Source organism: Sarcophilus harrisii, chromosome 1, assembly GCF_902635505.1.
Source record: "Sarcophilus harrisii chromosome 1, mSarHar1.11, whole genome shotgun sequence".
NCBI classification, from domain to species: Eukaryota; Metazoa; Chordata; class Mammalia; order Dasyuromorphia; family Dasyuridae; genus Sarcophilus; species Sarcophilus harrisii.
The window spans coordinates 13,751,674-13,768,962 of record NC_045426.1 but is presented as its reverse complement, the minus strand read 5'-3'; the positions used below and the strand labels follow the sequence as shown (position 1 = coordinate 13,768,962).

General features: G+C 49.8%; 1 protein-coding gene across 2 annotated transcripts in view; it reads right to left on the bottom strand.

Annotated features, from left to right (window-relative positions):
- LOC100925158 (sodium channel protein type 5 subunit alpha) overlaps window positions 1-17,289 on the bottom strand; it is a 124,939-nt gene that overhangs the window by 17,537 nt on the left and 90,113 nt on the right. The window contains exons 17-19 of one of the 2 annotated variants that reach the window (XM_031952487.1): window positions 12,641-12,767; window positions 11,460-11,614; window positions 9,082-9,255 (exon numbers count right to left, since the gene is read on the bottom strand). In XM_031952487.1, coding sequence (XP_031808347.1) covers window positions 9,082-9,255; window positions 11,460-11,614; window positions 12,641-12,767 — 456 coding nt within the window. The remainder of the gene's footprint in view (window positions 1-9,081; window positions 9,256-11,459; window positions 11,615-12,640; window positions 12,768-17,289) is intronic. The other variant, XM_031952494.1, reaches the window with a different exon arrangement.

Here is a 17,289-nt window from a genome sequence, read left to right as displayed (position 1 = left end):
TATTTACACTAATATACCACCAGCTGTTTGCACTAACATTCCTGCTGGCTGTTTACATTAATATATCTGCTGGCTGTTCACACTAATGTGTTGCTGGTTGGCTGATCACACTAACATGATGCTGGATATTCACACTAACATGATGCTGGCTGTTTACATTAATATGTCTGTTGATTGTTCACATTAACATGTTGCTGTCTATTCACACTAATATGCTGCTGGCTATTTACACTAATATGCCACTGGCTGTTCACACTAACATGCCCACTGGCTGTTTACATTAACATGCCTGCTGGTTGTTCACACTAATATAATGCTAGCTATTCACACTAACATGATGCTGACTATTCACACTAATATACTGCTGGCTATTCACATTAATATGCTTCTGGCTGTTCACACTAACACAGCACTGACTATTCACACTAACATGATGCTGGCTGTTTGCACCAATATGCTGCTGGCTATTCACATTAATATGCTTCTGGCTGTTCACACTAACACAGCACTGACTATTCACACTAACATGATGCTGGCTGTTTGCACCAATATACTGCTGGCTATTCACATTAATATGCTTCTGGCTGTTCACACTAACACAGCACTGACTATTCACATTAACATGATGCAAACTGACCATGTTCATACTAATGTGATGATGGCTGGCTGTTCACACTAATGTGATGATTGCTAGTTCTCTCTCATTCATACCCTGGTTTTTGGCTGGGTCTGTCAGCAAATTGCTGGCTATGATAATTGTAACTAATTTCAGGCCCTGGTGAGTACCATCCCAATTCAGTATCCAGTAGAAATTCAGCAAGTTCTGTCCTATACTGGGCTGACCAAGGAGTCTCCACAACAAAGGAGGAATGGACGTCAATTGCTGTCAATTTGGGGGGCAGGGCACAGACACAGAGAAGTGAATGCAGCATATCTGGGGGTTCAGGTAGGATGAGTCTTGGGCTCGATGTGCTGACTCTATCTCAGTCCTAGATAACCCTAAGAAGGAGTGCAGGGTGCATGAAGGGAACTGATGGGGCTAGTGGTTGGGACAATTGCTCTGCCTGACATCCCTGACCTTGGCTGCCATACCAGACTAGGGGCAGATGCCATTCCTGACCTGGTTCCCACGCCCTGTCCCCATGTACCAGCTCAGGGTATGTGTTCTAACCCCAGGAGGGGTTTTCTGTCTAAATCCTTGTCCTAACGCTCAGGAACTCTATTACTTTTAATAAGCACCTACTATGTGCCAGGGACTCTCCGAGGCAATGGCAACACAAAGACAAACCCAAAATATTCTTGCTTTCAATCAAGCAACAAGCATTTACCAAGTACTTATTATGTGTCAGACACTGTGCTGGGCACTGGGGATAAAAAGACAGAACCAAAACATTCCTCTTCTCCACTGATCAGCATTGTTAAGTGTCTACCCTGACCCTGGGGATACAATGACAGAAATGTGCTCTTAGGAGACGCCCATTCTTTTGGCGGCAGGGCACAGACACAGAGAAGTGAACACAGCATATCTGGGGATTCAGGCAGGATGAGTCCTGAGCCCAACTTGCTGACCTGCCTCAGTCCTAGATTCCCTGAGTGGGAGGGAGTGCAGGGTGCATGAAGGAACTGATGGGACTAGTGGTTGGGTGGGGAACGTGCTGTAGAGCGGGTCTCAGTGACAGATACCCCGCCCTCCCCCTGGGCAAGGAGACAGAGGCAGAACAACATGGCGGCTGGAAAGGAGGCAAGGAAGATCCAGAAGGGATGGAGCCTGTGCAGTGGCCACCCCCTCTGCCCCTGCCTCTGCATTCCTTTATTTCACGACACAGACGAGGAGCCGAAATCCGCCATGTGCTTTTAAGATAATTTCCCTGGAACACAAATTGAGTTGTTTGGGAACAAAACTGATTACAGCAGATTGGGCAATTACTGGGGAGGAAAGTGGGTTTTACCTTGGCAGTCAGCGGGGACCAAGCATCAGGGGCAGGCTCTGCCAGCCGCTCCCTATCAATACTTACCTCCTCAACAAGTACTTTAATTGGCACTCAGAGACAATGAAGCATGTGAGTCTCATGCCGTCCCCAGCCTGGCTCCTTCTGACCACTGACCTTCATTTTTGAGCAGAGTGAACCAGAAAGATTGTTGGGGAAGGGTTCCAAGGACCCCCACGCCTGTATATCCTCCCTACTCTTCTCATTTCCCTTCTCCCATCTTAAGATGGGATAAATCTCAATTTTCTGCACTGGAAATTATGTTGGTGGAATTTTGAGTGTATGTAGTCCTGGGTCATGGAGAGGCAGTGTGATGCTATGGACAGAGCTTTGCATCCGGGGTCAGCAGATTTGTATTTGGACTGGGTTTGGTGCTGTTAGAAGCTGAATGATAGGAGGCAAGCCATTTAAATCTCTCTGTAGCTCAGTTTCCTCATTTGTGAAATATCGGAGTTGGACTTGGCTAGATTACCTCTAAGGTCCCCTCCAGTGCTATATTTAACTCTCTGTCTCGGTCTCTCTTCCCTTTTCTCTCTTTCTTCCTCACTTCTCTCCACCCACCACCATCTCAGTTTCCCCATATGAGAAGATTGGACTAAATGGCCTCTAACGTGCTCTTCAGCTCTGTAGGTATGATTTGGTGAGATGCCAGAATTCTGGAACATATTACCTAAATGGCTGGCGAATGTTTAGAAAGGGAAGCAATGATTATCTAGAACCATCAAGAAGAGGGAACTCCAGACTGAATGTCTTTCCTTCTTTGGAGGTTAGCAGATGGCCAAATCAGGGGAATGCTCCTGACAGTTTACCTTATTTTTGGCAAACGCTTGATAAAGTCTCTTCTGGTTGCTGGGAAATAGGTTTGATGACAGCGCTTTTAGATGGAATTGGCTAAATTGCCCAAATCAATGAGTAGTCATGAATAATTTGATGCTAGCCTGGAAGGAGGTCTCCATGGCAAGGCCCCTGGCATCTGTGATAGATTTGCCATATTTACCAGTGACTCAGGTAAAGACACAGGTGACATCCTTATCAAATTTGTAGATGACACAAAGTTGGGGAGGATAAATAACTGACTGGCAGGGTTGAAATTTAGAAAGATATCTTGGCAGTCTAGCAGAGTGGGTTGTATCTAAGGTAAATTTAATAGATCTAAAGATAAAGTCTTACATTTGGATTGGGAAAAAAATCTAATACAACTTGGGAGACTTATGGGTCAAGATAACTCATTCTGAAAATGATCTGGAGGTTTCAGTAGACCAGAAGTTCATTGAATCAATAGTGTGATACAGCAGCCAAGAATTTAGATGTGATTGTGGGTCACGTTAAGAGAGAACTAAGCCTCTGCAACTGTCCTGTAATATTCTGCCCTGGACAAACCACATTGGGAGCCTGGGGTTCAGTTCTGGGATCCACATTTAAAGAAGACACATATAGGGAAGAACATATCCAGCAGAGGGCAGCCAGATGATGAAAGGCCTGGAGACTAGGTCTTGTGAGAAGAGATCATTGCAACTCTCTCTGAAAGTCACATGGAAGAGAATGAACTTAGCCTTTTCCTGCTTTGCTCTAGAAGTTGGATCCAAAAGCAAAGGAAGGGAGCCACAAAGGGGCAAATTCAGACTTTTAGAAGGAAAAACATCTCCCAGTAGAAGAAAGTGTGGTGGCAGACCATGGGGTCTTCCTCACTGGGGATCTTCAAAAGGCAATGATGCTGTTGGCACAAGTCATCCTGAAGTATTAAGACATCACATCTGGGCTGCTGCTGGCTAGACAAGCACTCATCCAAGCTTATTACCTTTCCCTCAATGTCAGGGGTTGGAATTCACCCAACAAAGAAACACAGTCCAATTAGGAAATGGTTCTAGTGGCTGGGTTGCTGGATACGGGAGGAACTCTCTGGGCTTATCCCCACTTTGTCATTCATAGCTTTTGTAACGGAATTGGAGGAAGATGTGGGGATTGGGTAATATTCTAAAGGGACAGGACCAGAACCTCAGAACCACAAGAGGGTGATAACAGTGGACATGACCACCATGTTCAACTCTAAAATAGCTTACATTACATCCTTACATTGTGCTAAGTCATATCCTTGGAATTATGGACTCAGAACCGGCTGAAAGGAACGGACCTCAGAGGGCTTCTAGTCCAACTTTATCAATTTACAGAGGAGGAAACTGAGGCTTATCAAGGCTAGATGACATGCCCAGCATCATATAGTCAGTCAACACTGGAGGCAGGATTTGAATCCAGGTCATCTCACTCCAGGGCTAGAACTCTTTGCGCTCTGCAGATGATATATCACCAGTGCCCTGTAATCTCTGGCTCTCACTGTGCTTGGCGCACGCTGCCCTTGACTTTGGACCTTCCAAACCTAGGCTTGAGTAACGACTTCCTGTGAGCCACCTGGATCCGCTGTCTTTGGGAGCTCCCAGCTTTGATGTTGGCTCAGTGTTTTGGATATCACTTTGGAGCTTTTGTCTTCGGACTCAATTCCCAACTTCCTGCCCATCCCTCTGGATCTATCCCAGGCTTTGTGAGCTCCTGGATTAGCCCCAGGTCTGGCTTTCTGTTTATCTGTTTAGATCTCCATTTGGACTGTGCCCTTGGCTTCTGTGAACCTGCTTATTGCCACTAATATCCCAGCCTACCCCCTGCCTTCCTCGTCCACACTGAGGGCAATATTAAATGGATGCAGCTTTGACTCAGAATTGCAGAAACCATGCTAGGTGGTGGAGGAGACATTTTTGAGCAGGGGGCCTTTACTAATCCTAAAATGTGCGCTGCCTCCCGACTCTAACCCGACTCTCATGTCATCTACGCCAAGTAAGTGTTGTTATTGTGATCCCACTTTGGGGTTTTCTTAGCAGATATCCTGGAACAGTATGCCATTTCTTTCTCCTGCTCATTTTACAGATGAGGAAACCAAGGGTAACAGGGTGAAATGACTTGGCCAGGGTTACTCAGTTACTAAGTATCTGTGGTTGGATTTGAACTCATGAACATGAGCCTCCTTGACTAAGTTGCACTTAGCTGCCTGCCAAGTTAGGTGACCCAAAGCTTATCCTCTATTTATATCTCATACACTCTTATGAGAAGCCACTGTTAGTCATCTTTATACCTTGATTCCATGCTCCTTTCTGCTTTCATCCGTTCCACAAATCCCAGACTGTGAGCTCTAACCATTATACTCCAAGTCTGTGCCATTTAGGATTTATAAACCCCTTGTTGGAGCAGAGACTAGGGGGTGGAGAGTGCTGTGTGTACAACTACCTCACACAAGATTTGTTGGCTATAATAATGATGGTAGTGATGAAAGTAAGATAGTCATTGGAGCAGTGAAGATGGTGATTATGGTGCCATTGGAAGCGATACTAGAAAGGGTGATGATGGTGGTGAGGACAAGGATGGCGGTGTTGTGTTAGCTGTAGGGGTGAGGGAGTGAGGAAGGTGGTTCTGGTGGCCCTAATAGCAAAGGTTCCTGTAATGATGGCTGGAATGAAGGCGAGATGGGTGATGGAGGGGAGAAGGTCGGTGTTACGGTGGTGGTAATGGTGCTAACGGTGACTGTGGAGGTGCAAGAGTGGTAGGGGCACTGACGACGCTCAGGAAGATGGTTAAAAGAGAGACGACGGCTATGGAGGAGGTGTCCAAGTGACGATGGACAGAAGGTCATGGGCTTAGTGATGGTCGTGATCATAATATCACTGGTCACAAGAGTAACAGTGGGGAGATGATCATTCACGGGAGAAGTGATGCAAGAACAGGGATAATGGGGAGTATGATGAGGGTGACAGGTGGTAATCATAATGATGAAGATAAGGATTATGCTGGTAATAAAGGCACTAAGGAAGAGGGTGGTAATGGTAATGATACAAACCAGTGGCCCAGTATCAGGGGAGGTACAAATAATAATAATGATAATTAGCACTTATGTAGTGCTTACAAATCGGTGGCCCAGTATCAAGTTAAGTAGGAATAATAATAATAACTAGCACTTATGTAGTACTTGCACAAAGCACTTTACAAACATCTCATTTGACCCTCACAACAACTCAGGGAGATAGGTACTATGATAATCCTACTTTTACAGAAGAGGAAACTGAGGCACACAACTGACTTGTTGAGGGTCACACGACTATGCAGGATTCACATTCGGATCTTGTACTCTTTGCACTCACCGCCTGGGGCAAGGGGAAAGTTTCTACGCCTTGTTTGCCCAAGGGGAGAGAATGCACTAACAAGCTTCTAGAGCATCTGGTGTCCTCGTTATTCCCCATCTCCACCTTCTCCAATTTCTGGCAGCCTCAAACACTGGAAAAAGACCCATTTCCCTATTGCCCCTGGGGCCTGAGCAGGAGCCACATGGATCCTGTCAAAGGAAGGTCTCTGGCTCTGCACTTGGGGGAGTCCCTTGTCTCTCTATGTGACCCTGGGCTAAATGATCCCCCCTCTAAGCCATCATTTCCTCATCTGTGAAATAGGGTTAATCACGCTTGTTCAGGCTCCTGCAAAGGGCTCTGGGGTACCCAGGAAGACTTTGTATGGGAAAGCATCTGGCAACCACAGCTTCCCATCCAGATGTGCGGGGCCTGCGGAGCCCTGCAAGCAGGTATTAGGCTTTAATGATTCATTGGTCATGGGGACTGGGGACTGTGCAGACCGGAAGGCCGGCCGGCCAAGCTAACCAGCTGTCCCATCTCTCTCTGTGCTCCTGCACTGCTCCTTCCCTCCCTCTGCTCATGACAGTCCCCCGGGCTGGTCAGACTCAGGGAGTTCTTGTGGAAGATGATGGGAGCAGCCCATTGTCCGGAAGCCTGACTGATGGGAGCAGGATCTCCGAGGGCTCCGGCTCTCTCCTTTTTGTTCGTTCCTTTTTCAATCAGACCCTTTGATACTGGCAGTCAGCTAAATGCACCCCCCCATAGTCCAGTGGGCCCCCAGATCCCGGCAGGTGCTCCCACTGCAGGAAAGGCCCTTTCACGGTCCCCCATCCCCAATGGTTCAGAGCAGCCCCACTTTCTGAAAAGCTCTCCCCCTCCACGGTGCTGCCGATCTATATGCCGGGCAAACCTTCCCTTTGCCAGATAGCATCTCCCTTGTCTACATCAGCCCACGTTGACCTCCTCCACTGACCACCTTCCAACAGCACTTACAGTCTGTACCCGAGCCTCTCGCGCTCAGGAGCGAGCAAAGGTCTTGGCTTTATTCTCCAATTGTTCCGTACGTGTACTGCCTGTCTCTGAAAGCCCTGGGCTCTGAGAGCTTTCCTAACAGCGCCGCTGTGGTTTTCCTTTTCCCTTCTCTCCCTAAGTGCATGGAGTCCAGTGTGTGTCTGGGTATGGGACATAGAAAGCATCGCTCTCTACCCACAATGTCAAGTAACTGTCTCCTGACAACAGACCTTCCCTTCCCTTCCATCGCTCCCCTCTCCTCCTATTGTATCCTATCTCATCCCTCCCATCCCCCATCCCCTTCTTCCCTTCCCTCCCCTCTCATCTCTTTCCTTCCACTTCTATCCCCTCTTCTCCCCTTCCTTTCCCTTCCATCCTCCTATCTCCTCCCATTATATCCCATCCCATCCCATCCCTTCCTTTCCCATCCCCCATCCCTCCCTTTATCTTTCACCCCTTCCTTCTTCTCCTATTGCATCCCATTCTATCCTTCCCATTCCTCATTTCCTCCTATCGCCTCCTCCTCATCCCATCAGTCCCTATTCTTTCTCCTCCTATCCCTCATCCCTTTCCCTCCTCCAATCCCCCCAAAGCAGGTGTTCTTCCAGGGACAAAGAGTACTTTCTGGCTTAAGTTGGCAGATGAGCAGAGTAGGGTCACAGAATTATAGACCTGAGGCTGCTGGGTGGTGCAGTGGATAGAGCACTATCCCGAAGTCAGGGGGACCTGAGTTCAAATCAGAAAATTAACATTTCCTAGATGTGTGACCCTGGATAAGTCACTTAACCCCAATTTCTTCAGCCAAAAAAAAAAAAAAAAGAAGAAGAAGAATTACAGACCTATAGAAATTATCTAGTTCACTTCCTCATTTTTCTGATGAGAGAATTGAGGCATGGGGAGATTGCGTTGACTTTCTGAAAGCCATCCAGGTAGTAATCAGTTAGGATTTGAACTTGGGTCATCTGAGGCCAAATTCAGGGCTCTGCACACTGCGTCACAGCTTGGCACGCTAGAGACAGAGGATGCCCCTGGGCCCACTAGGAAGACAGCAGGAGCTGTACCTTTGGGGCACGGCTTGGATGGGCTCTTCGGAGGGTGTTCCCCGGCACTCTGATCAGTCAGACCCCTCACTGACCCTATTTCCAGTCTGGGTTCCCCTCTCTCAGTAGGGACATGGAGAAACCGGCACCCATGAATTGGGCCACGTGAGGAAAGGTTAGAGAGACTGGAGACATTGAGCCTGGGCTGGGAGGGCACACAGTTGCTCTCCTCACATCATTAACCTCATCACAGCCGACAATCACATAGCACCTACTATGCGCCAAGCTGTGCTAAGTCCTTTATCATTATTATCTGGATTGATCCTCACTATCACTCTGGGAAGTGGGTGTTATTATCATCCCAATTTAACAGATGAGGAAAGGAGGCAAACAGTTGAAAGGACTTGGCTAGGGTCCTTTGGCTAGTCCGCTCCAGACACCCTACACACTGTACCACTTGACTGCTCCATCTTAGGGGCATAAAATAGGAAGGCTATGACCAGGAAGCAGAACCAGATTTGCCTTCATCCCCCACCCCCTCTGGCAGGCCAGAGATTTTGGCTCCATCTAAGTCCAAAGTTCCCCCACTACAAGAGATGGTGTGAAGTGGAATGTTTCCTGGGAGGTTCCCCCAAAGCCTCCCTGGGGGTCCTTAAGAGGAGTCTGGGGGCCCCCGTCAGGGATGTTGCAGACAAGATTCAGGCTCTGGCCCGGATCTCTGCTTCGGTGCCGTTCTGCAGCCTACCTGGCTCACTCTGGGGAGGAGCGGTCTCTCTGGAGCCAGCTCAGCTGTGGCTTCTGCTCCCTTCCCCCCAGGCCTCCTGGGACACTCCCCTCCCTCTTTCCTCTACCCCCCCTGGGCGCCCGGCCCACACTCACGTCCACGATGAGGAAGTCCAGCCAGCACCAAGCGTTGGTGAAGTACTTCTTGAAGCCGTAGGCCACCCACTTGAGCAGCATCTCCAGCACGAAGATGTACGTGAACATCTTGTCGGCGTACTCCAGAAGGACTTTGATGGTCTTGCGCTCCTCTAGGTAGATGTCTTCAAAGGCCTGAGAAGCGAACCGGACACACGTTGACGGGTCGGCCGAGGGAGGGCAAGGGAGAGCTTTCTGACCCTGGGCTGCCTTGTGAGGGAGTGACCCCCCATCAGCGAGTAAGGCCAAGTAGCGGCCGAACGGCCAGCCTGCAGGGATGTGGAAGGGATGTGACTCTTTGCTTTGGGGGTGACCGGGGTACAGTTGGATTTGTTTGATTTCTAATGGCTCTTCTGACTTAATTCTAAGATTTAAGGTGGATTTCACTTCCACGTCTTTACAGTCTCTCCCCAATCCTAAACCAAGTTTTACCCTCCCTCTGCCAAGAGCCGCTCCTTGGCTTTCTCCTAGACCTTCTGAGGTGACGATCCCTCCGGTGATGAGGGGCTCACGCCAGCCTAGATCACTGTTTATGTCCTCGCCTGCCCACATGCTACAGGGACAGCCTGGGAGCCCCTTGGGGGCAGGCACTATGCACTTTCAGTTGTTGTATCTCCAGGGCCTGGCACAGCACCTGGCACAGAGTGGGGAGGCTGATTTTAAGAGATCCCTATCCCATCGCTTAAGGCATTGTCCCAGATGTTCCATGGGTGCCCATCGGAGTCCCAGGCCCAGTGGAAGCCATGTTGCTTTGGTCATGGGCGGAATGCTATTGGGGCTCTTTGGGTTAAGGCAGATTGTTCCTGCTCGCAGTGTGAGAAGGGAATGGCTCTCTCAGGGCAGCCACAAGCGTGGCCCACAGGACACCTGCGTGGTTGGGAGGCCGCTGAGCACTAGGACTGGAGGCAGGCCCCGAGGGGGGGGGATCTGCAGCCAGAAGCTTCTCCCCTAACCTTGGCTCTGCAATGCAAACCCCACAAGGGACCATCTTTTTACAGATGAGTAAACTGAGGCTCAGGAGGATAAAGTCGCTTCATGGCTGCAGCTTTAGATCTGGAGGGGGTCCCAAAGCCCCCTGGTCACAGCAGGGTCTCCCACACGGAGGCAGCTGCCACCCTGGCCCACCAGCCCACCCCCCCACGGCCCACAACGCCTCCTTCTCTGGGTATGTGACCGCCTTTGTATCTGCCGTCTGTCTCCTGTTCGCAGCCAAGACACACTCTCCTGCTCCACAGAGTGGGCTGCTTCCGCAATATGCTAAGTAGTTTTGTTTTTATAAACAGGGATAAACAAAAGCGCTTTAAGCCAAGTGTGGCACTATGGGGGCCTATGGCCGGAGGAAGGACTGGGGATGACCCAGGGCCGGAGGAAGGACCGGCTGGCATGGGGCCAACAGCCTGGGGAAGGGACCGGCCAGTGTGGGGCCGGGGGCCTGAGGAAGGAGCGGCTGATGGTCCCCGGCCTCGTGCCATCGGGACAGCCAGAAGCCTGTCGCTGCCTTCACCGGGCCTTTTGCCTTTGGATGGGGCAGGATGTGCAGCCTGTCTGTCTACACAAGTCAAACCGAATGGCCAGGTCTGCAGGCACAGGAGCACTGGCCCTGATGGGCCCCCAGCCTCTGGTCCAGGGCAGTCCTGTCCCCTCTGGCTGGTGGAAAACCAGAGCTTCCAGCTGAGCCTGAAGTAAATTCGGATTATGATCCAAACCCTGCCCGCCCTTTGAGACTCGGATCAAGCCTTATCTCCTCCAAGAAGCCTTCCTGGATTGTTCCAACCCACACTGGTCTCCAACCTTTCAGCAAATAAGAAGCACTGTCTAATGCTAGAGAGACACAGGCTCAGGCATTTGGAACAGGAAGTTGTTTACTCTCCCCACCCCCAGGGTACTGATGAGGGAAACTGAGGCCCAGGGGCAGAACTGGGACTTGAACCCAAACCCTCAGTTCTTTCCACCAGGCTTCACTGCCTCTGGTTGTTTGTGCATGTGTCTGAGCTCCCCCGGCCAGGGCGGGGGAGCCCGGGCTTCCACAAAGGTCGAATTGTTGATTATTCTTCCCAAGGGGCTGAGACCCTTCCTGGCTGGATCCTGGGTGCGAGGCACCCTGGGGAGCTCACACTGTTGCGTGCTCAGGATAAGAACCAGTGACTATGAGGCGTCTCCTAAGGAATGGCATTGGTGCTCTCGGGAGCCCTGAGGGGCCCGTCTTGGGGCCTTCCACTAAATTGTTCAAGGGTTTTGATAAGCGGCCTTGGGCCCTAAGTCTGCCTGGGAGCTGGCCGGTGACCGGTGCCCCCCATCTGTGTCCCCCCTGGGCTCACTGCCCCCTGCCCCAAGGTTACCAGGGCTCCGCTGCTCAGCAAAATCATGAAGATGATGAAGGTCTCGAACCAGCTGTGCTCCACGATGCGGTAGCAGGTTTTCCGGAGCCTCCACCAGACCCTGCCGGGGAACTGTGTCGTGTCCACCGTGCAGCAGGGACAGCGCCGGACGCATCCTGGGGGGCGAGAGAAAGGCGATGGCCCCGGAGCCGGATCGTGGAGCCGGCCCAAGCACCCACGGCTCCAGCCGTACCCAGCGGGGGAAATGGAGGGGTGGGCTGTGGAGGGACAGGGCAGGGGCTGCACCAGGCCCCTTGGAGGCTCATTTCTACGTTCCAGAGCAAACCCAGGCCCTGCCAGGGCAGCGTGGCGGGGGGGATTCTGGGATGTGTCACTCCACGTCCGGCATTCTCTCCAAGGCTTTTTGGGTGTGTGTCCACGCGTCCACGTGCTCACACACGTACAGAGCTAGAATTTAACAGGCTAAATGATGTAGGAAGGGGAAAAGTGCTTCGTTTACATACTCTCGTTTGCTTATAACATTTCCATTTACATAATCTCATTTGCTCATAATAATAACAATGTGTTATCATATAATAATATAATACACTATGATATAATACAATATACAATAATAACATATTATGTGATATGATGTAATATGATACAATATGCTATAACATGATAAAACATGACATGACATGATATGATTTGACAGGACATGATGTGATATAAAATAATATAACAATAACAATAAATATAACAAAAGAGATTATGTAAATGAAGCCCTTTTTAACCCTTTCTACATTATTTAACGGGGGCCCCTTTTCTCCAGGAGAGCCAATGGACTTGTTTTTCATCTCATTTGAGAATGACCACATCCCTTGGGGAGCCCATGGTGCCCCCCAAATCTAAGACCTCCCCCTACACACAAAGGCTTTCCCACACAGTCACGCTCCACATCTACAGTGCTGTCACACAAACCCACCTAGGACAAATGTTCCTTCGCACAGAAATGGAGCCAGACGCCAGCGCTTAGCTCAGTGCTTGGCGCATAGTAGGTGCTTAGCAAATGCCGACTGGCTGAGGGACCGCCTCTCCTCAGACCTCTGCACACCTCACACCAGCGGGACAACAGTCACATGTGTGAGAGGGCACAGACACAATGGGGGGTCACCGCGCTGGAGAGACAGGGGCCTTACCTTCGGTGAAGCAATCCTCAGGGTCCTTCACATCCTCCCCGAGGTCGGCGATCTTCTCCAGGAGGTCGGCGGTGTTGGTCATGTCTGCCGTGCTGCCCTCGGAGTACGTGTCATCGTCGTGTCTCTGCTGGCGGGGAGAAGAGGGACGGCGAGGTCAGGGCTGGTGCTAGGCCCAGAACTCTGCTCCAGCCAGAGCTCCAGAGTCCAGAGCATGGACTGCTCCGGTCTCAGGCCACCGATTCTTAGTGTCAGGGCTGGAAGGGAGCTGAGAGGAAAGTGTTCCAGCCTTTCCTCATGTTCCTGTCTCCCTCCTTCCCCCACTGCAGGTGAGGAACAAGCCCAGGAGACTACCTTGCCCTCCTGAGAGGTGAGCCGAGGCCGGAGGGGCTGCCAAACCCTTTCTGAAGGTGGCAAGTTCACTTCAGAGAAGCTCTAGGGAATCAGACTGGATGGAATCTGGGAGCATCACGTAGGACCATTTTATGGACTTTTATGGATTTTTGTGTCATTTTACGGATAAGGAAACTGAGGTTCTGAAGGACCTCCATTGTACATAAAAAAACTGAATGAGTCTTCGAATTAACTAATTAGCATCTTAAAAGCACCCACCATATGCCTGGTGCTAGGGATGCAAAAATAATGACAAAACAGGCCTTGCCCTCAAGGAAGTTACACTCTACCAGGGAGATCGACATATAAAATAAATACAAAATGGCTACAAGGACAATCTACCCATTTGCGGGACTCCCACCTTTTCATTGTGCAAGAAACATCATCTTGATGGCCAGGATTCTGTTATTTTTTGTCTGACCCTGTGCCTAGGACAGTGTCTAGAACACGGAAGATGGTTAATCAATGTGGGTTGGATTGGAAATGAAGCCTCCAAAGGGGAACGTGAGCCAGTAGCAGAGATAAGCCTGGATGTTTGGTGCATTAGAAATGGAGGCCCTCACGCGGGAGGTGTCAGGGCCTGACTTCTACATCGGCTTACCTGCTGGTGGGGAGCAGACCCTTCCCATCGTCTGCAGAATCCAAATGGGTCACATCTTTTTAACTCTCTTCCCAGTCTCTCTCTTTCCCCCAGGTGAAGGATCTGCTCCCCTCCGAGGACCTCAGGGCCGCCTCACTCTCCCCAGGCCCAAGGCCTCACAAAATGGGCCTGGACTTTGGTCTGCTCTCCTGCCATTTCCAGCGCAGAAGAGACTGGTGTTTTGGAGGCAAAACTCCTCAGTCCCCCTGGCCATGGAGACACCAAATCTCTTTCCAGAAACTGCTGCCAGCCATGATGTCGAGAGACCTAAGTCATCCCAAGTTCAGCTCAACAAGGACTGTGGTTTCCTGAAGCACCATGGGATCAAAGGTCCATTTCTTCATTTAAAATAAAGTTTGGAAACTGGAGATTCAGCGATTCCCCAAAGATCATACATAGAGCATAGGTCTGTGGCGGGAAGGGTCCTGTAGGACCATCTAGTCTAATCCCCTCATTTTACAGACGAGGAAACTGAGGTCCAAGAATATTAAGGAAGGTTTCCTCTGAGCCTCCTTGTCAAGTGGAGCTTGACCCTAACCCTTGACCCTAAGGGCTCTCCAGAGTTGTGCCAGCAGAGAAGAAAGCCACCAATCCTCCCACGCTGGAAGGGCTCCAAGGCTGAAGCGAGCATGAAACAGCCTCTGGGGTCCAGCTAGAGGCTCACCTCCTCTGGGGATAGCTGGCTACTGGGTGACGTCTTACTGGTTCACACAAGCTCCTCAAACCCTTTAGTTGGTTCTACAAACATGATTGAGTATCTCCACCTAGAGACGCCAAGCAAGTGCCAGCTGCTTAGGGGGCAACCATCCATCCCTTCCTCTAAGTCGCCATTAACAATGTGAACACACAGGCCAAGGACAGATCCCTGGGTCTTTCTAAGCTGACATTACACCTTAAATGATCCTCTGTGAGACCAGGCCCTTGTTCCGTTCTGAATCTATCTAATTTTACTGCCTCCAAACCCCATTTCACCAATTTTTCCCCAAAAGAATAATGAGAGAATAAGACAAAGAATTGGCTAAAATCTAGGGAAAGTGTCCCTATGGCAGTTCCCCATTCAGTCTGTAACCCTGACAGAAAAGGAAAGAGACAGCTGGGTTTGGATAAAGTCGCAATAGCCTCTGCTTCCCTTTCTAAACAATCCCAAACAACCCTTTTAAATAGGCTTCAGCTTGTCCTAAGCTGTAAGTTGGAAGTTTTCATCCCCCGGCTCCCTTTTTTGGAAACGTGGAATCTCATCTGTCTATCCAGTAGCCCTCTGCCCTCATCAAACGGATTCATCCGGAGCTAATTCTCCAGGCTTCGAATCCCTGGCATCTCTGAGGTCTGATTATCCCCGGCCTAAATCTTTGACATGACTGGGATCTGATTTCCCACAGCCTGAATCTCTGGCCTCTCCAGTGTCTGATTCCCTGAGATCATTTACCCAATACGATTTCCTGGAATTCCTGCGACCTGATATCATTGGCTTCAGTTCTTTAGGATTCAATTTCCTGGGGCCCGAATCCCTGGAATCCTCAGCGTCCAACGGTTTGAATTTCTGGAATCTCCGGGGTCCAAATTCCTGGCGGGTGAACAGCCGGGCTTTTTTCATTGGCCGGCTCATCGTAACTGTGATCTCTGCCCACCAGGGACAGGGATCTAGCTTTCACCTTATTCTGTTTGACGTTTCTGGCAGGCCCAAGACCCTTGGGCTCCAGGAGGACCATTTTGTCCGGGAGCAAATCCCTCATTGTTGCCTTGTTTGGTGTCAGGGACAAGATGTCTCCCTTCTGCAACTGTTCAGTCAGTCAAGAGGCATTTAGTGCCTACTATGTGCTGGGCATGGTGCCAAGCAGTGGGGTGCAAAGCCAAGTGGAAATGGGGAGACAACACGCAGACATCTGTGTGTGTACAAGTTAGACAAAGGCTAAGTGGGAGATAATCTCAGAGGGAAGGCATCGGCGTTGAGGGGGATTGGAAAAGGCTTAGTGCAGAGTGGAGAATTTTGACTGAAATTTGAAGGGATCCAGGAGACACAAATGTGGAAGGGGAGAGACCCAGGCAGGGGGCACAGTCTGAGAAGATGCCTGGAAATGGGAGAAAGCTTGTCTGTGGGAAGGACCCCTCGGAGGCTAGTGTTGCTGGACTGCAGAGTACTTGAAGGGGAATGAGATGTACGAAGACAGGAAAGGTAGGAGGGGACAGGTCGTGCAGAGTTTTTAAAAGACTAACAGGATTTTATCTGTGATTCTGGAGGTGACAGGAAAGATTGGAATTTACTGAGTAGAGGGGAAGACATGGAAGGGGGTGTGTGTGTGTGTGTGTGTGTGAGAGAGAGAGAGAGAGAGAGAGAGAGAGAGAGAGAGAGAGAGAGAGAGAGAGAGACAGAGAGAGACAGAGACAGAGACAGACACAGAGAGACAGAAACAGACAGAGACAGACAGAAAGAGACAGCAGACATCAAAGACAGAGGAATAGAGACAGAGACAGACAGAGACAAAGAGAGAGACCAGAGAGAATGAAAGATAAAGACACAGAGCAGGAAGAGACATTGAGAGATACAGAGACAGACAGACAGAGAGACCAGAGAGAGACAGAGAGATAGACAGAGACAGGAAGAAGCATTGAGAGAGACAGAGAGAAATCATTAGACCTGTACTCAGGAAGATCACTTTGACAGCCACACGTTGCTTGCCCTTTGTTCTCAAAGAGGACCATGACATCAGGAAGGAGATGTCATGACTTGCAAGTGAATGGAATTTAAGTGAGGGAGGGCTGGGCAAAGTGAGCAGCCTCATTCCCACCTCTGGAGTCACGTGGCTCCAGTGACAAGATCTAGAGCAGGATGAAATTCAGGGGGAGACAGTGACTTTTTTTGGGCTAAGGTCTTTCCTAAGTCTCAGTGTGTCTGAGGCAACACCCATTCAGTGATTAAGGCTAGATAAAAATGAGGCCAAAAATGACTTTACCTAGTCAAAAAAAAATCAATCTGGGAGGAAAAGATCCTTCGAGTTTCTCACCAAAACAGAAACAATTGCTATTTATACTCACTCTGAGTCATCAAAACCCAAACAATGACCAAGTAAGGTTGGGACCCATTGTTGATCAATCAATGAGAGCCAGAGTGAGTTGGATGTAAAGCATAATCTATAATAAGAGAGAAATCTAGTCCACAAACCCCAAAATATCTTGCTAGGTTTCAGTGCTCAAAATTTATATTCCTTTGAGCAGAGCACCTGCAGGGAAGGGTATGGTTCCCTATGCGGACGGAGGGAGAGGAAGGAGAGAAAAGAGGGAGGGATGGAAGAAAGGAAGGAAAGGTGTGGAGAAAGGATGGAAGGAGGGAGCTGTGTTGCTTAATTAGAGCTGGCCAGTTGAGTCCCCAGTGGAGCAGCTAGTGCTATTCACAGGTTGTTTGTCCTTCATTCTTGAAGAGGACCATGACCTCAGGTAGGACATCTCCTGACTTGCAAATGATCTGGATTTAAGTGAGGGAGGGCTGAGCAAGGTCACCAGTCTCCCGATGACTGAGTGTGGAATGGACTGGAGTGGAGAGAGACTTGAGACCCAGAGCCCCACTAGTAGCCGTACAATGTTTAGGTGAAGAGATGGAAGCCTGAGGCAGGGGGAGAGAGAG